Raw genomic sequence first — 24700 nt, forward strand, 5'->3', positions numbered from 1 at the left:
GGTCTAAAATTCAGGTAAATTCTATATTTCTGTATATTTGAAGAAACTCTCCAAACGGGTTGAATACTAGTACACTTACGGTACCCGTGGCATTAATTTGTGAACCGTACGTAGGCCTATGAATTTTTAATTGCTTGTCATGCAGGCTTGTCACAAATGAATTTTGGAAGAAATGGCCCTCTCGCAAATCGATCAGCTATATAAGCTCTTAAGGACGTTCCACAGTTAAAGTGAAATCCATGTCATTTTCACCAAACTTTGCACATAGATACTTTAGAACCTTAATATTCGAAATATGCAAAAAATAACATAGGTCCATGTGCTTGATTTTTTGCTATAGAGCTTCAAAGTTCACCCAACTGGATGTTCTTAAGAATTGCGCATTCAAAATAATTTGGCATTTTTAGACCTCGCAAGATCACTACAATGAGTTTAAACCTCTATTACTCATTCAAAATACATGAAAAGGACACCAAATTTCGCAAGAGAGTTAATAATTGTATCGTTAGAATGGAGAATCTCTTTATAGTGCTATTTTTTGCAATTTTAAGTCTAACAGCACTGTCAGTTCTTAAAAATGGCGTAAAAGATAACAAAAACCCAATCTCAAATATGAGAAATTTCAATAACAAACTACAAAAGTACAATAAATGCTGCACTTTATTCAAAATCCATGCCATTTTCACCAAAATTTGCAAAGTTGTAGAGGAAAGTATACCTAAGAGGTGCAAACATTAAAAAATAGGGGTTCATGTGCTTGTTTTCAAACTATCGGCATTTTTATTAGAGCAAATGTGTTTTTAAAAACACCAAAAATGCGCCAAATGCTTTGTATCTATGTGAAGAAAAAGTCAAAACCACTCTACCATTTATTCAAACTCGGGGTCATATTCGTGATTCTTGGCAGCACTGCAGAGTAAAGTATTTTGAAATTGTAGAGATATTTTAAAAAATGGTCCATGGAATAATTCAATTGTTTAGCTTCATAAAATAACGCATCGGATCTGCAGTTAGAGTGCAGATGATGAGAAAAATCAGCTCATACCCACAGCTAATTAATCACCTGTTCATCCATTGTGACGTCAGCGCGCAGAGTGTAAAATATGCGCAGATCATAATGCGCACAAACATAACTGTGGAACGTCCTTAAACAGTGCCAAAATGGTATCATTTTTAAAAGTTATTTTGAAATATTTTTCTCGCTCACAAATATGTACCGGACCAATTAAAGCAAAATATAGCCCGGCAAAATAGATCATCCATGGGCCGGTGATTTTAATTTGATTAAAAAAACTGCAGAGAAGTCCTGTTAGTTTAGATTAAAATCATCTCCCGAGAGGGCGATCACAGACTCTGATCTGTAGAGCAGGTATTCTGATCGAATATCTCAGTTAGTGTTAAAATTAATTGGCAGGGGTTGGCACCCGGGGGGGGGGGGCACTCGACCAAAAAAGTGGTAGGGGTGTGCCGCGGACGAGACAAAAAACGGGGGCCTTAGAGCGGGCTCATTGTAAAAAGGAGGGTCCTCGGAACGGGCTTCGGAACTACAAATGTTTGTGAAAACGGGGGTCCTTGGAACGGGTCGCCTGCGTATGCATCCCTATGGAACGTACATGCAGCTACCCCGGCGGCACGACTGACGGGCGCGCTAGCGCAGAGGCGACGGTCGGACAGCGAGCTGCGGCCGCTTTTCACCAAAATTGCGACCGGAACGGCGTAACAGCAAATATGCGAAGCCCTGGAGCGGATTTTTTTCTTCTTTTTTCTCGAGAAGAAGAAAATGCTATGCTCTGGAGCGACTTTCTTTGTTCTTTTTCCCAATAAGACAAAAATGATATGCCTCGGAACGGAAATTTGAGTGTAAAAATGGGGGTCCCCTCCGCGGCACATAAGGCCACTATGCATTATATACTGAGTGCCCCCCCCCCGGGGTTGGCAGCCCATGCAACCCAGCCCAAGCGCTCAGGTATGGAAGCCTTACGGGCTTACGGTGTCTTTTCGTATTGCTGTTTCATGCTGATTTGAATAACACCATACCGGTACTCACCTCAGTAACCACCCCCCCCCCCCCACACCTTACAATCTACTACTTTATTTGTCTGCTGTGCAAACCCTTCACTCGAGTAAAGGGTCTGAATTGCAGCCTATTCATGCGTTGTGTACTGAAGGCCATCTCGCTCTTGGAGACACACTTTGTTGATCAAAGTTTTAATCAGGGTCTGTGCCTGCAGACTATACTCTACTATAGCGAACCTATTTAGCCGCCATACTGTGCGAAAACCCAATAAGGGGAGAATAATTAATGTTGCGGTCTGAGAAGAAGAATAAAAATCAATGCTCAAAGGTTTGGACGCGAACCCCACTTCATCGCACATGACAAACTCATGTGTGGGAAGTTCCCTTATGCTGCTACCCAAAACTTGTAGTATATGGTTCCCCGTGTAAAGGTGAAGTGAAATATGCGACAGAAATGTAACCAGCGAAACGATTTTGTAGCCATGACGTCATTGGTGACGAATTTCAAGGAATCCCTCAACAACTTTCCAGGTCAAGGTCACTTTGCTAATTTCCTTCCCTTGGGTATAAACTGCGAGGACCCCAGGCCTACTTTCGACAGTTTGAAGAGAAAAAGAAAGCCGATCCAGATGCCATATGAGGACATTTCGTCTCCGGAAAAGTGTCAGAAAAAGATGTTCACTTAAATTACTGAAAGGGCGTTATTATTGCTCTTGGATTTTTTTTTCGGGGGGGGGGGGGTGGAAATTTAGAGAGTGCGTCGAGTCCTATGGTGCGCCCCCCTCCCTGATCCGCACCTGTCAGTAGCGTCACAACTTGGCGTCTGTGACAAAATATCTTCACAGTCCCATAAAAGCGAGCGCGCGATCAAAGCGACGGAGCTATATTTTTCCTTTTCTGTACGCCAGACAGTGATGCAGGCCGCTCATCGGGCATTGTGCATATTGATTGATTGATTAATGGATTCTTTATATCCATGCAAAAATTGATCATACTACATAAAATTTATTGACAGTATATTTCACGGTAAAATAATATATAATCATTGCATGGGAGAGGACAGTCATGAGCACAAAGGCTTGAAAAAGGACGCCCCTCAAGAAAGACTACTGCCCTGAATATACACCAATATAAGTCCATATTTGAAAATCACAGTAAAAAGCAGGGTCAAAAGGAGAATACATCAAGCGTGTCAAGAATAATCTAATGATAACACACCAGCCGTGTATCGTTAATATTATTTTGTTTTACATAGACGTATAAATACAAAAACCTGCATGTGCAAGACAGTATATATATAGACACTATACGCTTGCAGGCTTAGATCTAAAGCATCAGAGGCTCGTTCACCCTTTGGGCTGATGAGATGAGGAGTTGATTTATTTCTTGTTGGTCAAAATTAATAGAGTAATGGAATTCATTTTCACACAAATTAAGGGACACCAAAATACTATTACATAAGACCAATGCATAATTCAGTGTCATCGGAACAGCGATACCCTACTTTTATTCAGTGATAGATGAGCAAGACCGCTGTGAGACACATGGAGGACTTGCTTGCTGATCTGTCAGTGGTATGTATCAGGGCCTTACCTCTATGAGGGGGATCGGTATTATAAAGAGTGAACCTTTCCTAAATACTGGGGCGGGGGGGGGGGGCAGAAAAAATGCCTGTAGGTCTAAGTTTTCCCCGATCGGTCGCCTAAATGAATAGTTCAGAGAAGCTCATATAACAAAATATTTTATGTATTCTGAAAAAATGAACACTCAGAGCAATTTTGGATATTATGAGGACATTTTTGGTAAATGATGCAAGCGCGGAGCGTGAGCTGAATTTTGAGGGATTTGGATCTAACAATAAATTCTAAGCACCCATTATTGGATGGGTATTTAACTAAAAAATAATGCGATTACAAAGCATTGAAAATTATTGATAGGCTTGTACTGACCTGAAAAAAAGTTGATATTTCAAAGACTGTTAATTGGAATTCAGGAATGGATACATAATGTTAAACAAATGCGAGCGAATGCGAATAATGCAAATAATAATATCTAGAGCTGAACATTTTTTATATTCAGCTCTTTTGTAATCATGAACAGGATGCGTAATTGCATATCTCACTGAATCAAAATTATGAAACTCGAATCACCAGCTGAATAATTGGTGCATATTGACTTAACTAGATAAAATATTTTAAGCGCCTTGTTTCATTCACTTCGCTCATCTTTATTCAAAAATATTTTTGCTTTTGACAAGCGGCGGGTTTCCTTGGAAACCAGGGACCCCCCCCCCCCCCCCTGGCTATACGGCCCTGTGTATTTCCATGAACTTTCAATGGTCTCCGAGGTCTTACCAAACTTTTAGTAGTGGTCTTCATGGGCTCCAAAACTTTTTTCTTTACTGGTTAGAGGCGAGATGAGAATGGAAAAAATATGGATCATCACTGTTGTGAATAATCATGCATCATGAAATGAATTATAGGCAATCACAAACCACAATTATACACTTTCATTAACATGGAAATAGAACAGTGATGCAAACGAAAAAAGAGAAAATATTGCAGAATGGAAATATTTTTAACTATTAATATTATAGTTCTGAATCAAATTTTATTCACATTAGAAATGTTTGTTGTATATTATGTTAATTATTGCGATTTTAGGTCTCCTATAGGAAGTGATAAGATTTATAGATATGAGAGATATTGATGTATTAAGTGTTTTGGTAACGATATTGATTTAATCATTGCACATTTAAATTTTCTCCGCTTCCACACAGATGCCAGGCAAGCAGGATATGATCGTAGAGTGTCTTTTGTACAGACCACCTCTGCCCTTTCCGAAAATCTTGGGGCATATTATATCCACCCATCACCGAGATTTACGCCAGTGGCTCGTCATTCTGATGCAACAACCTCTCCTCTTCCCCTCCTCTCCCCTTCTAGGATTTAATTGTCTTTACATGCATTTTTCATACCTACTCTAGATCCATCACCACTTTCCCTCCCTCAGACTTTCTTTACCATGTTAACCCCTTTCTCATCCCCTTTCTCCTCCCCCTCTCTCTCTCACCCCTCCACCATAATCTAACCCTCCGTCTTTCCCCGTTTCCAGTCGACTTTCAACCTCATACGACATGAGCAGTATTGAAAATCTACCTCTTGTTGGAAAGAAAAGAAAATAGTCTGACATTTATTTTCATTTCTTGTTTTAATGAATAAAAACAAAAGCCACATCTACGTTGCAATCTATCAAAATGTAATGTATGGCGAAACTTACATAAATAGAAATTTTCCCATTTCAAAAATCAATAGTTCATGTGTGTATGCACATTTACCAATGGAATCATTCTGGTAAAAAAATGGTTAAAAAATAGGATACAAAATAGTTTTCAATTAACTATGGAAGGGGGAAGTGCAATGAAATAAAAAAAACTAATTTTCAGATGGTTTTTATTAATAATTTCATCAAAATTAATAATCATTGCTTTTAATGTTTATAACAATTGGTCATGCTGAAAACTGGGCATTGTTTAAAACATGGAGTCACAAAATGTGATTTCATTTTTTAATTGATTTTTAAAAATAAAAAAATCTTTCTCCACTTTTTTGGAACAAGGCTGTTATTGTCGTGTCTCATTTTTTTCTTCAAATTGTTATACGCCAGATGATCTGGTGCTTCGAATTCTTATGATTTTCAATCTGGTTCTGCCATAGATGCTCGAATTCCAATTAATTGGTCTGCAGATATAATTGGAACTCTTAATGGGGGTGAAAAACTAAACTTAATTTTTATTTAGACATAATTCTTTCATTTCAGTTGTTATTCTTTGGTCGTTTTCTTTCTCGTAGTTGTAAGTTTTGTCGGAGGTTGAGAGGATTTTCTTTTCCAGATCCGTGTACTCGGTACCACCAAGGTGATCTCTTCTTGACCGTCAAGAGTATTTCTCCATCCTCAGATTTCAGACTGTTTCCTGGGAATAGAAGGCGAACATCAAATATCACACATTAAGATTAATGAGAGCATTCCATTCTTGTCATTTGCATCCATCTTATGACAGATAGACTAAAGCGAAATAAAAAAAATAAAACAAAGAATTAAAGACAGATTGTTCAACAACACGATGCTTTACTAATTACTGCAAATAACCACGAAGTTGTCCTAATATGGTTTGATCTTATCTTTACTTACATCTTTAGTCTCGTAATCATAAGATTGTCTTTCTACTAAAAAAAAAAAATTTAAGAATTTTTTTTTTTTACAAGACATACTTGTTTTAATTGGGTTTAAGATCAAATTTTCTCCTTTCGCAAAGATTTGTTTTACTGTTGGTGTAATCTTTTATACCGACCTTAAATGATAAATGATCCCTTTAGGATTTAAGGATAAAGAAGGGGGAGGGAAAGAAACAAGTGGAACGCCTCTGGCAGTCTCGCCTGCATTACGCAATTTAATATAGCAGCAGTGCTAACTTTGAAAACTACTATAAAATAATCATTCACAAAAACATCATTCATATAATGACATAATACCACGTTCATTGACCATAAATGACATTTGAACAGAGACTTAAGACTGTCAACTACACCCATGTCCACATTTCATTCACTCTATCCATAAACTTTCAAAGTTATGATGGCACTTCAACAATTACCCCCAACATGGCCTAAGTTTATTGACCTTAACTGACCTTTGACTTGGTTTTGTGACCTGAAACTCACAGGGGATGTTCAGTGATGCTTGATTACTCTTATATCCCAAGTTTTATGAATTAGATCCATAAACTTCAGAGTTAGGATGGTAATTCAACAAATACCCCCAACACGGCCAAAGTTCATTGACCTTTAATGACCTTTGACCATGGTCATGTGACCTGAAACTCGTACAGGATGTTCAGTGATACTTGATTACTCTTATGTTCAAGTTTTATGAACTAGATCCATAAACTTTCAGAGTTAGGATGGTAATTTAACATATACCCCCAACACGGCCAAAGTTCATTGACCTTAAATGACCATTGACCATGGTCATGTGACCTGAAACTCGCACAGGATATTCAGTGGTACTTGATTAACCTAATGTCCAAGTTTCATGAACTAAATCCATAAATTTTCAAAGTTATGATGGTAATTCAACAAATACCCCCAACTTGGCCAAAGTTCATTGACCCTAAATGACCTTTGACCTTGGTCATGTGACCTGAAACTCGAGCAGGATGTTCACTTATACTTTATTAACCTTATGCCCAAGTTTCATGAACTAGGTCCATATACTTTCTAAGTTATGATGTCATTTCAAAAACTTAACCTTCGGTTAAGATTTTGAAAATAATTTTCCCAACATGGTCTAAGTTCATTGACCCTAAATGACCTTTGACCTTGGTCATGTGACCTGAAACTCAGGCAGGATGTTCAGTAATACTTGATTAACCTTATGTCCAAGTTTCATGAACTAGGTCCATATACTTTCTAAGTTATGATGTCATTTCAAAAACTTAACCTTAGGTTAAGATTTGATGTTGACGCCGCCGCCGCCGCCGCCGTCGCCGCCGCCGTCGCCGTCGGAAAAGCGGCGCCTATAGTCTCGCTCTGCTATGCAGGCGAGACAAAAATCAAATCCTTGGTATTCTTTCTTCCCTCCCATTGTTTCATCTTTATTTTAATTTTTGCCCGTCCACGGAGGAAGGGAGGCACGCCCCGAACACCCTCCGGAGTAAGGGTTACGCCCCTCGGTACACCAACCTTTATCAGTTGACTGTCGCCTAAACGGTGCACTTCTCCTCCATGGTTCGAGACTGAGTCTTGGTATGATATTATCATCACTACATGCTACACGGACATTAGCAAAACCAGGTAACTCGCCATCAATGTCCGGGAACTGATGTCGACTATTGTACCGAAAGAATGACCTTTCAGCTCTGAAATAAACAAAGTAACTCGAGCTGAACATGAAGGTAACATTTTAATTAGGTTTGAGTATTCTATATAAGATTGATCAATTATTGAACACCCTTTTCGTAGAATCAACTATTTTCTACTAAAGAAGGAATGCTTGTATTTTCATTACATGTTATAAGTTGCGGAATCGTAATGATATTCTAATCGAAGTGCACGGACGAACCATGAAAACCCAACTGATAAATGGCTCCATGATGGCTCCATCAAAACCCCACTACTTCGCAATTTACCATCATGAACATAAACAAATCATCCCTTAATTAGAAAAGGATACAATTAAGTAGATTGATAAAAATATAAAGATTTAATATAAGAATCCATCGATAGGTTCACAATTACATTTATCGTGCTGATATCAACATTTTCTCCAAACAGAGGTAACAAATATTACCACGTTGTATGTTAAAAGCGAACGAAATTCTATAAGAATACATACTCCATTCCGATTAGATGCATGTTAGCTATCAGAAGAGCACCTAAAATACTGAAATTCTTCAACAAAACAAAATATATAAATGTAAATTATAGGCTCTATCAAAGCAAAAATTGGTAAAACCCTTGTCACTTTCACGGCAATCCATTCATTCTTTAAAGTATAAAACGTTGACACGACATTTGCTCCTTTCTTAATAATCTCAGATGGCATATAGGGTTATAGAATTAGGATTGTAATTGAGTTTTTTCTCTCAGAATAATGTGAATAATTATTAAGATTCGGGTTTATTCAGTTTTGGAGGTTAGGTTTAATATTTGGCTTAACATGAAGATTTTTCATCGGAGTAATTGTCGCCGGAGCAAATGTCCTGGAACACAAGACAAAAACTGACCCGGGTGCACCTGGAGATCTTGTAGGTTCCCTGAAGACAAGAGATTGAATAGTACTCATTCCATTAGCATGGTCACATACCACTCGAGCCATAGTCACCTTACGGATCTCCTGCAGTTGATCTGTCATTTCAGAAGAAATAAAATCACGGAGATCACTATTGTTTCCTTTAATTATTTTCAGGGACGTCGCCAAGTCATTTCGAGAGGGTGAACGTAAGACCTAGTTAGATTCATCGACAGAATTATCAATATTTAAATATTGTTGACCATGGTGCAAACCTACAATCGCATATCGCCTAAATCATAGCCACTATATAGGTCCTACATGGATCTTTTGCTTGAGGTCGATATGAAGAGAATGCAGACGGTCCTCTCAACGAATCCAAGTGATAAAAATCTTATATTACCTGCAGTAAATGCTTGATCTCCCTGTGCATTCTCGTACCAAAAGCGATCGCCGAATTTCAGCCTCTGAAACTGTCGACCTATGATACATGCCAGGGTAGGTCCAACCAACGCCCCTCGCATAGGACGTTCAGAGATACTGGCAACGAATAGATCGATGTCCTCTACATGTCTAAACGGAATGGAATTGTATGTAAATTATAAATAAGCATATATGGCTTAGAATCAAGATATTTATGTATACAGGACGATCAAAGCTCAATCGGCTGACAAAGGAAATTCCATATTTTTTGTTCCATAACATAAATGTTTGTAATCAAGCTCGGACTAAGGTGTTTTTTCGTAAAGTTTCGCATTGTTGTATTAATTCCTGGAATATGAAGTCCCCCCCCCCCCCCCCGAAAAAAAGTGACGATTTTGGAGAAGCAGCAGTCCCATATACTCCCCACCAAAATGCAGAGCAACCGGGTAACGTGCCATACTCATATAAAATCGTGTGTAAAACTAAAGTAACCGATCAAGGGCCACAATGGTTATACCTGTATGTCCTTTGGAACTTGATTATTGCTCCTGATTCAAACTCGTTTGCGAGATCATTGAAGTTTCTGGCCCTCCTCAGCCCACACCACTGTCTCCATGTATTATAACTAGGGAGACCGTGATCCCTGCCTCTTTGAACATTCAAAGCTCCAAGATCTAACCCTTCTCTGAAGTGGAGAAGGGGCATAAGATTAAAGAAAAAGGATAACTATGAGTAGGGGAAGAGGAGAAGAAGGTGGGGAGGGGAGAGCAAGAATAAAATATTAGGATTTTATGGATAATTTTATAGGCCTACTACCATGACTACGACATACTCTACTACTACGTATTCTGACTACTATAACCACTACTACTACTCCAAGTACTGCTATTATACTACTTATACTACTGCTACTAGATCATCACTACCATACAACTATTGCTACTATAATTAAAATTATGATATTGATGATGTGGATAATGACCATGATGATTATTCAAAATGATCTTATCAATAATGGAAATTATACTTTTATCACACTCTAAATTAATTGCACTATCTAATTAGTTAACATTATCACTAAAATTAACATTGATGTATTGGAAAAGTAACATCGTGGTGGGTTTTTCTTAAGTGCACACCTAGTTACCAAGAATGCGTATAGCATTTTCATTTATTTGAAAGCAGGATAAAAGAGCATTGTAGATTAAATGCCTTGTTCACGGGCATAGGTGCTGCGGCCAGGCATCGAACCCCGGACTTTCCATGTATAGCCAGGGTCCTGAGACAACTCGGCCACGGCACCTCCACCTCTACCAGGTGGGATTATTGTAAAGATCAGATTAATCAATTTAATATAATTATGGTAAGTTGGTTACTGATGGGTCTATACGATCGGGTACGGAGCAAGGATATTTTGATGGGGGAAGGCAAGCTAAGGTCGACGTCATAATGAGGTAGAGGGTATTATCAATCAATACGGTTCAGATCTCTCATTATCATACCATTTTTCTTCTTCTATTTTCCAACTCTTTTTCATCACCTCCTTTCCTCCTTTTCATTAATTGAAAAATCACGGGATCGGTTGGCCCTGCCACAAGAATAGTACTATATTATCGGGGCTTAGTGCTAGAAAATCAGCAAAATTGTATATTTTTTGCAAATTTTTTCACAACTGGGCACATCTTTTCTGATCAATTATAAAATGAAATAATAAAACTAGCTGCAACCCAAACAGCACCCTTCCTAAATTTCATGGGTATTATTTCATGGTATTAATATTGTGTGGTTTCTTTCAAAAGCATGTTGCGTTGGTAATTGTTGGCCCTTTACCTATATACCACAACTGGATGTTCCCTGTACAAAGCCTGCGCATTTTTACAAAACTCGGCAGTCAGCGGTAAAGGGGTGAAAATACCAACCTATTCCATCCTTCATAAGGGGGGGGGGGGTATGTCTTTGAATTGTGTTTTGTTATTAAATGCCTATCAAGTTTGGGGTCTATTTCAAATATCAACATATAACAGTAACTATCTTACCCTCCTGGAAGATCTGCGAATAGATGAGCAGTTAATCCACGACTGATATAACCATCAACCTTGGCCACCTGTTGTACTAACATACCCCTTATCAAGGAATCTAGTCCACCATTAGCAGCATCAAATACATGTGAGGCATTGAAGAATGCTTCGACTGTGAGCAGCGGTGGAAAGACCTGCAACCCAAAATGTTTCAGATCAGTTAGTATTGCTTAGAAACTTTCTATTTACGGGAACTAAGCCTTGGAAGGTTGTCTCAACACCGTCATCGAAATGAAAGAAACGTAAACATACAATTTCTGAAATTTCTGAAGATATGTGCCTACAGGACAAAAAGATGATGTGTTAACTTAATCCAGACGCCAGACGCACTGCAGCTCAATGGGATTTATGGAGCATGTTGAGAGTTAAAATTAAGAGTTCATGGTGTTCACAAAAACAAGAAATGTGAATGTTATAAATCATTGTTGGCCAATAGAAATAAAACATAAAACTTGGTTCATAGCGCATCACATTGCAGAATACATGTCTCAATAAGTATAAAAGTATAAATAAGAAAAATATGATTAGAAATAAGAAGGTACATGTACATACAATCAAAGTGGGCACTGGGTTGACTAGCAAATAATTTGATTAAAGAGTTGAATAAGTATCTCTTAAGCTCTTAAGAGAAACTTAGAACTTAGCTTCCTGGAATCAGGAAGTGCATTCCACATGAGGGGGGTACAACATCTTGTTTCCCTGAAAGAATAGGTTAGTCTAACGCATTTACAGACGGGGTTAATTGAAAACATACATAATTTCATAATAATTATATAGCCTCGCAAGATTAAAGAATATAGGCTGTAGTCATGGGGTCGAGATTATGATGGTGGCTAACTTGACCACTGGGTTGATTTAGCCTTTTTAAGTCTAACCCACCCGTTGCGAACTCACCGTAAAAAAAAAAAAATATCGAGAGGGGAGGGGATGAATCATACTCCAACTCTTTTAGGGTTAAAAGTTTTCATCATTCAAGTATCAATAATATTGTACCCACCGGCTGATAATCCTCGTTTACCCTTGAAAAGTTATTGGGCACCTGGCTGTGGCCGAAGCGAAATGCAGCGCCCGCGAAGACGTTCGAGATCACAGGGTCAACATCGACATTGTAACCGAAGAACCGTGCTGTGGGATGACCACGGAGTCCGTCACTGATCAAGGATGTCCTACCAAGCAACGTAGGAAGGTATTCAGTATAGACGATGTGCTGCCAAGATGCGACCACGATCCGCCGTGCCTCTTCGAACAGTCTGTTATAGGAACACACACGGATTTTGTTTTTCTAAAGTGGAATTTGATTAATAGGCATACTAGTATTTCAAAACATATAGTGCCCCGTATTCTGAAGTCGGGTTTAACTTAAAATCAGGTTTAAAGTTGTGGTTTTAGTATGGATAGCCAATATTGTTACATAAATCACAAACAGAAGAGATATCATATTTCAGCTCATTTGGCTCTCAAATCATTCACAATTGTCTAGGAAGTATATAATATAATTGTCTTCATCATCGATGAATCAGGAAAGAGCACAGTAAACCTAAGAAACATACAACTTAATAAAAAAAAATTGACACTTTGGCTTCCCATAATTTTAGCACAGAGTTAGACCATGGTCTAAGTTAAACCTGACTTCAGAATACGGGCCAGTGTGTGCGTGGGTGTGGGGTGCGTGTGAAAGGGTGGGTGTGGATGGTAGTGTTGGAGGGTAGTGGAGGGTTTGAGGGTTGTTAGGGTGTGTGGAGATGTGACATAAGGATACATGTGTGTGTTATGGATATTTGTGAGGGTGTGGGTTGGTAGTTGGATGGGTTTGTGAAGATGTGAAATAAGGATGCAAGTGTGTGTGTTGTGGGTATTTGTGAGGCAGGGTGCGTGTGTGCATGGTGGTGACTTTGGTTGGTAGTTGGGTGGGTGTTGGGGGGTGTACAGGCCTATACTTGTAAAACAGGAAATCCTTTTTTATATCGTATTGGGTACGTGGTTTTATCTCGCAAACTTTTTGATTGTGGTGATTTGGTAAATTTATAACCTGCTGTTACCTAAAACTTTGACCAACGGATTATATAAGGTTGCATTATTGTAGAGCAATTAGTGACTTCCGATAAGGAATTAAGAACTTCAAAAGAGACTGTCAATATATTAGTACTACTAATTATGATACTGTCTCGAGGCCACTTTTGCTGGCCTTGGCCTCGGCCTCGGCCCGGGTCACGTGTTTTTAAAAGTCTGTGGGAGAAGGCTATCTCCAGAGACCACGTGACTTGGAAGTATCGGCCTCGACTACATCCCTCCTAAGTATCGGTACATTTTCGTATGTAGATATACTACTACGTTGGTAGTATTTTCTGTTGCATAATGATGTTAAAACAAGCCTTGTTACCTATCATCGTCCCAAGAAGGGTTTATATTGACAAGACTTGATGCAATGGAGTTATGCATCCGAAGAAAGAGTGTATGGAGTGCTGTAAGGCCGGGCTGTTCTGCAGCTCGATGGTCACCTGCCAGACCACACTTCCTATCCACACGCTCAAATATACAATCTTTATGCTCCTCATCCAGGGGTAGCAATGGACGATTGGTAGGGGATACTGGATCACGTAGAGATCGCAGCTGACCTCGACCTAATGAAGAAATACAAATTGAAATGAGAGAAATCAAATATTTTTTTATATAAAATGTGAATGAATAAATGAATCATTAACATCGTATAAAATCGATGCAAGTGGGGTTCAATGCAGGGCTCATATAATTGAGGTGTTAACATCATAGACAAGGTAAGGCTTGAAATAATCCATAACACTTTCGTAATAGGAATATGAATTCAAGAATAGGAATCGGAATCATGACGAACCCTATTAATGCCAGATGTTATACAGTCATAATTTTCCTTGGACTCATCAAGTCAAAGATGTAAACATAGTATTAACCATCTTCGCACACTAATCGAATTGGAAATCAAAGTAATTGTTATCTTAGTGAACCATACATTGTACCATCACCGTCTTGATTTAAAAAAGAATCGATATATAGCAAGCCTTATCTAACGAAGATGTTAACATAGTTATCATCCTCGTAAATCTATTCCACTTAGAAATAAAAAATGAAATTCTTATCTCAGATTTAAACATAATTATTGTCATCATAATCTAATTGTCTAAAAATACAAGTCTTATCAGAGATAATCAGTTCCTCGTAATCGTCTTAGAAGGCATGCCAATCTTATCTAACTGCGATGTAATTATCATTCTTTTACTAGTCAATCTATCGTCTTAAAAGACAAGTAAAATCATATCTTACTGAGATGTAAACATAGTTACGACTCTCTTAATCTAATCGATTTAAAATGGGTCCACGACATTTGCTCCGGTGACAATTGCCCCGATGGAAAAATTGCACTTGAAGCAAAACATAAGATCTAAAACCTAGGAAATCAAATAAACCTTTTTGAATCCTTATCTTCACATTATTTTTAACCCAAAACTCTTACAATCCTAATTCTAACACTATGCCCTCGAGGATATTAAGACAGGAGCAAATTTGTGTCATCCTTAAAAGACAAATCAAATCATATTTAAGATGTAAACATAGTTATTACTCTCGTAATCTAATCGTTTTAAAAGACGAGTCAAATATATTACTAAGATGTAAACATATTCATCTCTTTCATAATCTAATCGTCTTAAAAGACAAGTCAAATCCTATCTTAGTAAGATGTAAACAAAGTTATCTCTCTTGTAATGTAATCGTCAAGTCAAATACTATCTTACTAAGATGTAAACATAGTTATCACTCTCGTAATTTAATGGTCTTAAAAAACAAGTCAAATCCTATCTTAGTAAGATGTAAACAAAGTTAATAAGATGTAAACAAAGTTATCTCTCTCAAAATCTAATCGTCTTAAAAGACAAGTCAAATCCAATCTTAGAAAGATGTAAACAAAGTTATCTCTCTTGTAATCTAATCGTCAAGCCAAGTACTATCTTACAAAGATGTAAACTTAGTTATCACTCTCGTAATCTAATCGTCTTAAAAGACAAGTCAAATCCTATCTTAGTAAGATGTAAACAAAGATATCTCTCTTGTAATCTCATCTAATCGTCAAGTCAAATCCTATCTTACAAAGATGTAAACTTAGTTATCACTCTCGTAATCTAATCGTCTTAAAAGACATGTCAAATCCTATCTTAGTAAGATGTAAACAACAAAGTTATCTCTTTTGTAATCTAATCGTCTTAAAAGACAAGTCAAATCCTATCTTAGTAAGATGTAAACAAAGTTATCTCTCTTGTAATCTAATCGTCAAGTCAAATACTATCCTGATAAGATGTAAACATAGTTATCACTCTCGTAATTTAATGGTCTTAAAAAACAAGTCAAATCCTATCTTAGTAAGATGTAAACAACGTTAATAAGTGGTAAACAAAGTTATCTCTCTCATAATCTAATCGTCTTAAAAGACAAGTCAAATCCTATCTTAGTAAGATGTAAACAAAGATATCTCTCTTGTAATCTAATCGTCAAGTCAAGTACTATCTTACTAAGATGTAAACATATATATCTCTCGTAATCTAATCGACAAGTCAAATACTATCTTACAAAGATGTAAACATAGTTATCACTCTTTTAATTTAATCGTCAAGTCAAATACTATTTTATTAAGATGTAAACATAGTTATCACTATCGTAATCTAATCGTCTTAAAAGACAAGTCAAATCCTATCTTAGAAAGATGTAAACAAAGTTATCTCTCTTGTAATCTAATCGTCAAGTCATATACTATCTTATTAAAATGTAAACATAGTTATCACTATCGTTATCCAATCGTCTTATAAGACAAGTCACTGTCTTACTAAGATGTAAACATAGTTATCTCTCTTGTAATCTAATCGTCAAGTCAAATACTATCTTACTAAGATGTAAACAAAGTTATCTCTCTCATAATCTAATCGTCCTAAAAGTCAAGTCAAATACTATCTTACTAAGATGTAAACAAAGTTATCTCTCTTTTAATCTAATCGTCAAGTCAAATACTATCTTACTAAGATGTAAACATAGTTATCACTATCGTTATCTAATCGTCTTATAAGACAAGTCAAATACTGTCTTAGTAAGATGTAAACAAAGATATCTCTATTGTAATCTAATCTAATCATCTTGAAAGACAAGTAAAATCATATCTACATGTCAACATAGTTATCATTCTCGTAACATAATTGTCTTAAAAGACAAGTCAAATCATACCTGATTAAAATATAAGCATGGTTATAATCATCCTCGTAATCTAATAGACTTAGAAGGCAAGTCATATCGTGTCTAAGATATGCCATACTTTTAATCCAATCTAGTTAAAAGACAAGTCAAATCAGATCCAACTACGATGTATGCAGCTCATGAACTCGATCTGTGAAAGTACAATGTAGGTTCGTTTGACTCTTTCCTATTTTACACATTCTCGTATATTTGATTAAGTTACTTCTTCGAAAATATGGGAGATGATTATTTGTCAACAATAAAGTAAAAACTATCATTTCAAATAAGAAAGCCAACTTTAAAGTAGAAAAATAAAATGGAGAAAATTACAATCTTTGTACCACCTTCTGACTAGTCCCTTGCGAACTGAGAACCGCACAAAGTAATTAAGTTTTTCTTTTATACCAACATAATTCTGAATGTGCTTAGTCTACCTTTATACAAACACCACATTGACATGTCTTTTATTTAGGAGCGGCGCCACAGGGGACAGGAAGACCGTTCACTATGATTTTCAAGTTGTAGTGAAAACAAGGGGAAACAATGAGAAAAGAAAAAAATGTGAAGAAAACGGAAGAGGGAAGAACATCTAAAAGAGAAGGTATTTCGACAGTTCTCCAGTAATTTAATTGAGATTTTGTTGAGGTTGCCTTGCCCCATCCCCTATCACATTACCCTGGCGTCGCTCCTGGTTTAACTACCTCTTGTTTTGTCCCTCAAGAAATCCGCTTCGGCTTTGGAAGAACCATAGACATGAGAGGCATCTAGGAATGAAGAGACTTGATTGAGTTGTTGTCGTGGTCCTGGTTGACAGTCAGGTCCAGGACTAGGGAGGGACCGAACGAATGGCATGCACGGTTTGTCAAAGAACTCATCTGGCTGGTCAATCATGATTGGCATACAGAATGGCGATTGGTTGCAGTTGTTGTCATCACATTCCCCTGCATGACAGGAACAATAAGTGATGAATTATGAATATGGTAAAAGGACGTTCAGGTTCAAGTTTATTTAATTTCTCAACTCAATGATACAACAAAGGAAATGATTACATAGATAAGGTGATAACCATACAAATCAATACAATTGAATTTACATTGCAATGCAAGCAATAATTATGACAATACAAGAAAAGTAAATAAGTGGTTATGGAAAACACTACGTACACAGCGTGATAATCATATTAAAAAATAATCAGATAAAAAATTAATCATTACAAAATGATAAAGGCCAATAGCAAGATTAAGATTTTTTTTTAAATTTGTATCCCCTAATATCCTGTTCTAATTTCACCCACTACTCCCTGTAGCACTTTCACTGCCCATGAGTAGTAAACTTACTTGAATCCGCCCCTGAACTTGTCAAGTCATGGTCCAGAAACTGTCCAAAGTGGGAAATAATTGCCGTATATCCTGGCTCAAAGACATGTTCAAAATGAAGGATATTCGAAGAGACTGTTCTAGCTGTGGGCAAGGGTCCTCCAACTACGCTCTGACGAATGGATTGAATATCTGTATTCAAATAAGATATATTTATTAGAGCTCATACAAAGTCAGAAACTGAGAAATAATTCTATTGTGCTCCTCAGTATTTCTAAACACTGTCAGAAATCATATTACCAAAGTATGTAGACCCAGATAAACATCAGAATTCCTGGATAATATTGATTACATTTATTTAGAAAGGCAGTGAGAAATTCTTCTCAAAATACAAACAAAAAAATTTCCCAACTCTATGTGCTGGTTCAAATTTCCTGTACAAAAATGTTCCCATATCGTTAAAACAATCGAGCTGCCCCCAATAGATAAGCCTATAATATTTTATCATACCATTATTTCTCAGTTACATAGCAAAGACAATTCAATGCATCGATATGATCGGTGCCCTAATATTCTCGTACATTTTGGAATGAAGAATTAGTTAAGAAATGTGAAGATATCGTAAATAAGATTAATCATTTAGTTCAATCGATTCCCTATCTCGGAAACACAGATAGTTAAATCAAACCATTTTATGTGAACCTGATTATATCATCGTCTCGTGTGTCAGGTGTTTGAATCAAATAGGCAAGGTTCTTGCATATTCATTTGATTTCAGGGGCGGTGGAACGTAATTTTAATTTGGGGGCAAAGCCAAAAAAGGGCACTTTTATGTCAAAATGGGAACTTTGATTCACCATATGAGATTATCGTCTGCGTTAAGTAGTTGTGTGTTTTGTAGTAATTAAGTTGAGCAAAGCCTTTTTGAAGTGATTTCTGATCGATAAATCTATATTAAGGCATCTATTTTTCCGCGAGCGAGCGTAGTGAGCGAGTGGTTTTTTTTTCTTCAAATCTGACGTTGTGAAACTCGCATTTTTGTCAATTTATCACGCAAATTACTTTTAAAAGGGCATTCTTGCGAGATGTTGCGAGCACGAATCGCGAGCTCAAACTTTTGGACATTTCATCTAATAATAAGACCTGGCAATTGAACATCACGAGCAGTTTTTGTTATCATGATAATATGTGTCTCTAACTAAATAATTGACGTGAGTGCGAAGCACGAACTGAAATTTGTTATATACTGACCAGAAAAGGAAGCTGGTAAGCACTGCATTTAATGACTGACAAACAGGTTTCATATCTCACCAATCGAATAATGCTAGCGCGAAGGGCGGGCTGAAAATGTGTGATATTCCAACCTGAAAGCTGGATATTCTAAGCAATTTTTGTAACCAAGAACATAATGATTACCATACTAAACAATATTTGATCCGAGCCCAAAGCACTAGCTGAAAATTTGTGATATTTCAACCTAAAAACTGGACATTCTAAGCATTTTTTGTAACCAAGAACGGAATGAGTACCATATTAAACAATAGCTGATGCAAGTGCTAAGCGCGAGCTGAAGATTTGTGATATGCCAAGCTGAAACTGGACATTCTAGTCACTTTTTGTAGCCAAAAACATAACTGATGCAAGCGTGAAGTGCGAGCTGAAAATGTGTGATATTCCAACCTGAAAACTGGACATTCTAAGCAATTTTTGTAACCAAGAATGAGCACCTTGCTAAACAATAATTGATGCGAGCGCAAAGCACGAGCCAAATTATGTTTCCTTTTTAACCTAAGATGTATGTTTATTTAAAAAATGTATTTCATTTTGAAAAAGGGCATTTTTTCCTACTGGGACTTTTTTTGGGGTGCAAGTGCCCCCCTGCTCCTTCCCCCGGTTCCGCCGCCCCTGGTTGATTTCTGAATAAACATGTACTTTGCTGCAAGTTGTTCCATTGGACATTTCTCATCAAGGACGGGACTAATAAAAAATAAGAACATCGATATGACAATGGCCCAGAAACCTTATTTAGATATTGTAAAAAAAAATCATTTACAGTGGCCAGAACATATTTCAGGAAAATTATAATGAAAGTGTTATGATCATTAGGTGTTATTATCACGAAAAGGCTTATAATGCGTCTTTTATGCGAGCAGTGGGTGTGAGACAATGACCATTTGCCGGGACACTTACCGTCAGCAAAATCAGGTGGGATGAACCTTTGGTATGGGGCGAATGCTTTACCAACATTGACATGGACGAGATTGTTACAAGCCCCATCAAATCGGCGGATTCTTGTTGATCCTGGGCAATCTTTAAAGGTGAAATTGAAGCCGGCCATTCGACATAGCTCAGGAAGAGCGTCGGGTGATACAGAGTTAATCTGCCTACACAAGAAATAAAATAGAAATTACGATCATAGGGAATATGAATATTAATCTAATTACCATATAAATATTTACCCATTTACGGGTAGATATATCCCCTCAATATAAAGCATAAAAATGAACAATATTTTTTGCATATGCAAATTTTGTCTGCGACAGCTAGGATCATTGGCGTGACTGAATGAGCAATATTTTCAGGGGGCTATATGAACATGACGGAAGGGTCAACAGATTTTAGAAGTCTCGAGCCGAGCTAGGGAAAAAGTTGACCTCTTCAATCGAACTTAATCTATAACTTTCAGATTTTGGCATATTATTCAGAGAATAATTATGTTTCTTTTCTTCATTTCTTTCAGAGGGGGGGGGGGGGTTCTTGGAACCGCTGGGGCCAAGTGCTCCTCATCCATACGTCAGTGGTTTTTATCCTATTTATGAATAAGGTGATCCGTCAAATTTTGACTCTTCTTAAAAATCACTATAGGATTATGGAAATCTGTGCAACATAATCAGATACACTTGCGGATCCAGGGGGGGGGGGGCACATCCGGTCCGTGCCACCCCCTCCCCCCTTGAAAGTGAAGAAATTGAAAAAGCGGTCACGGTTTTCTGAAGAATAGGAACCTCCTAGTAATGTTGTTATAAAGTACACAAAACGGAGTTGTACCCAATCGATTCATTCATATAATAATTGTATTAGTTTGTTAAAGTTGGTTAATCAAACAAGTTTGTGAATGCTCAGAGTGTGTAATTGCAAGTTCGGTGATGACCTTTTAGTGATGCTGGTCAAATTTCACATTGAGTATCGTATACACACAACACAAAATAAAAATGAAAATAATTCCCAGACGAATAGAATTTGGATTATTTTTTCTTAAGTTATGCACACCAGATATTGGAACTATAAGATTGGTGTCACCAAACTGAACCTGAAATCACTAACTAGATCTTTTGTTTATTTTAAAGGAGTTTTCCTCTCACATCAATACCTTTTCCCGTAAATCCTGGTTACATTTTCTGCAATCCTAGCAACCATGGCGAAGCGCTTACTTCTTTTGTTCAGCTTGTTGAATTGATGATGAAGGTATTCAGGGGATCTGCGACTAGTTTTCTTTTGTTTATTTCCAATCCCTGTAATAAAAGAAAAGCCATAAGCACCGTGATCATTAACGCATTTTATACTTATCAATTGAAAGAAAATATATTAGAATTCGAAATGGGTGCGTAGTACGACCAAAATATCGCCGCTTCAGAGACAAAATACATTTAAATTAACTTTTTTATAACTGCTTATAGCTCCGTAATAAAGCACGTTTATTAAGTCTCAAGCATAGGCCTACCCTTTTGATCCTCGTAACAAAATCATTTTTTTCAAGATTTTTTCCAATATGAAGGCACCTCATTTTTTCAACAAATTCTTTCCGTCTCTTTCCCCCTCTCTCTGTCTGTGTTTATGTCTCTATCTTTCTGCTTGTCTCCCTCTTTTCCATCGTTCACTTTTTTCTCACCAATTCCCCTACCTAGATATAATGACCCGTTTTCTGAAGTCAGGTTTAACTTCGACCATGGTCTAACTCTGTGCTAAAATTTTTTGGGGGCCAAAAGTTCAAAATTATGTTTCTATTGTATATTTCTTATGTTTAATATTTTTCTTTCATTATGAAGAAAAAAATATTTCATAATACTTAATGTATTATGAACAATTTGGGTGTCATATGAGTTAATCGATTCGATGTGTACTGTTAGGGATTTGTGCTCCAATTGGCTCTCCATAGTTAAACCACAACTTTAAACCAAGGTTTAATTTAAACCCGAGTTCAGAATATGGGCCATTGCGTCAGATGCACACGGAATCAAGAAAAACGCTAAGCAACGGCAATTGCTACATTTACTGCATCTGACCCATTACTTATTTCTACAACGTATTTCATCTCTATGTGAATCATCCAGATACCGTTATTCCCGTCCCTTTCTCCATTCATTCTCTCACCTGTTAGATAGATCTTCTCTCTCATTTCCTCCCATTTGGTAGTATGTTGAATGGTCCTCATTATATCATCATTCAGATCAGTCGTCGTACGGTGATGGACATAAGATGTACCCTGCTTTGCTAGAAGCAGCGCAGTCAACCTATATGTGAATGGTTTGTTATGCATTCAATATTTCAAATAGGAAGTCCGAAAAATATACATGTTCATTTTTTTTTTTAATTTTGATTGAATTCGATTGAAACATCACAATCATCTTTATCACCGCGATCATTATTATCAGCTCGTCACTACCACCATCATCTCCATTACAGTTATCATTACCATCACCACCATCATCAACATCACCATCATCATCATCATCAGCATCATCATTCTCATCGTCATCGTCATCATCATCATCATCATCGTTATCATCGTCATCATCATCATCATCGTCGTCGTCGTTGTCATCATCACCACCATCTATCCTCCTCATCATTACCACCATCAACACCGCATTTCTTCTCCTTATCTTCTTCTCCTCATTCTCTTCCTTTTTGACGGACTCAAGAAAATGTAAAAAAAAAAAAGAAAATCATTTTATTTCAGTAGCTCGCAATGAGTAGTAACTCCTACAAATAAAGATATAAACGGTATATAAATCACAGTTGATTAATAGATCATTGAAAGTGTATACCGTCATGGAATATGCCCACCTTCCAATAAAAAAAAAACGAACAAGCAATTGAAACAATATATGAATATATGAACCCTATATAATCCATGTTCTTGTGAAGCTCTATTTTGCCGTGGTGGAGATTTTTTTTAATTAGAAAACAAATAATTTAGATATCTATATATTTAGTTTTGGCACAAGGCGTATGGAAAATAAGTGCATAGTAAAACTGTCTGAATTTTGGACAAAAATCACATATTTATGCACTATAGATCAAGATAAAGAAAGAATTGTCCAAAAATAGCCAGCCTTATATCAGCACACATAGATACTGATGACCAATGAATATAACTTTTAAAATTGACTCACATTACGAGACAGCACGGTAAGATTACCCTTGTCCAAGTAGGTTTTGATCCGCTTGAGAAAACCATTTTCTATGACAGTTGTCGATCAAAAGGACAAATTGAATATTGCCTTTCACCCACAATGGATTTCCTGATTCAAAGTATTGATACAATTGATGCAAAAAACTTGATATCTGATAGCGACTTATGCCACTCCTTCTCGAAGCACACGTTCTTCGTCGCACACTGATATCAGGAACGCATCTTCTTTATTCCACACAGAGGGACGTTTCTCCAGAAACCGTATGCAAGTCCAGGCCAACTTCACAAGCAACCCCGCCCCATGGTAAGGTTCCCTATCCAATTGACACTCAATTCTTGGAGGTTTCTCCGAGCATTAACTTATTACAAGTTATTTCCTTTGGCCTTACGCTCTTTTATCATATAGCCTCCTTTTCATTTGGTGTCTGCATGTCCACCCCATCCCTCGTTCAAAAATTCGATCCAGCTGCTGTATCATTGAATTATTTTGTAAAGCCGCAGGTTTGAAGAACAATTGGTTTAAATATTATGCTAATCACACATGTTTTCCTTTTGACCAGTTCAGTTTCGGTGCTGTTTATTACGGTGATTTCTAACTTTCGGGAGGGAAGGGTAATATATGGCTAACAATAGCATTCACGCACTGACATAGCGAGACACCTGTATCATTGCATTACACATTTGTAAGTGCTTTTGTACTTTATGGAAGCCCTTATTCACTGTCGCTCTAATACCTCAGTCACATTTCCCTAAGGCGAGTCGAAAAACAACCGTTTTAACATTTTTTGTACCAGTTACATATGAATGGTTTGAAAAGAATAAGATGAAAATGGCTGTTTTTGACTCGCCGTACGGCGGCCGTAGGGGAAATACGACTAACTTCATCTTTTCACCATGAGATCACAGAATAACCCATTTGCATTATTCCTTAAAATTCAATGATCGGCTATTTTGATTTTTGCTACATCTCATTAATTTCTGATAAAACCTGCAAATATGAATAAACCAAATTACGATGTGAGTCACTTTCAAATTGCCGTCACGTTAAGTAAAATATATGAATACAAGAATGGATTAGTGATTTATAGGGAACATAATTTAGGATTTAAGGATGAAGATAAATTATGGGTGGTGGTGGTGATGATGGTGATAATAAAGATGGTGGTGATGATAATGATGGTGATGATAATTGTGATGACGTTGATGATGGTAGTGGTGATGATTGTGGTGGTGGTGATTATGATGATGAATAATTTGATGGTGATGATGATGATGGTGATGATGATGAGGATGATGGTAATGGTGACGATGATGGTCGTGATGGTGGTGGCGGTGATGATGACGATGATGATGCTTATGGTAGTAGTGGTGATGATGGCAATTATGATAACGATAGTAGAGATGATGGTGAT

The 24700-nt window shown here is 37.1% G+C and overlaps 1 protein-coding gene across 1 annotated transcript; it reads right to left on the bottom strand.

Moving 5' to 3' along the window:
- Positions 1–5182: 5182 nt before the first annotated feature.
- LOC129274449 (lactoperoxidase-like) lies at positions 5183–23733 on the bottom strand. The gene is made up of 14 exons (XM_054911263.2): positions 23269–23733; positions 22244–22383; positions 21243–21384; positions 20063–20256; positions 17894–18064; positions 17258–17497; positions 13687–13927; positions 12304–12556; positions 11265–11440; positions 9746–9913; positions 9209–9378; positions 8801–8921; positions 7758–7933; positions 5183–5989 (listed from the first exon to the last, which is right to left on the bottom strand). The coding sequence occupies exons 1-14, from the start codon at positions 23331–23333 to the stop codon at positions 5832–5834; spliced, it is 2415 nt and encodes an 804-aa protein (XP_054767238.2). The 5' UTR covers positions 23334–23733; the 3' UTR covers positions 5183–5831.
- Between the last annotated feature and the right edge of the window lie 967 nt (positions 23734–24700).

Source organism: Lytechinus pictus, chromosome 2, assembly GCF_037042905.1.
Source record: "Lytechinus pictus isolate F3 Inbred chromosome 2, Lp3.0, whole genome shotgun sequence".
Classification (NCBI taxonomy): Eukaryota; Metazoa; Echinodermata; class Echinoidea; order Temnopleuroida; family Toxopneustidae; genus Lytechinus; species Lytechinus pictus.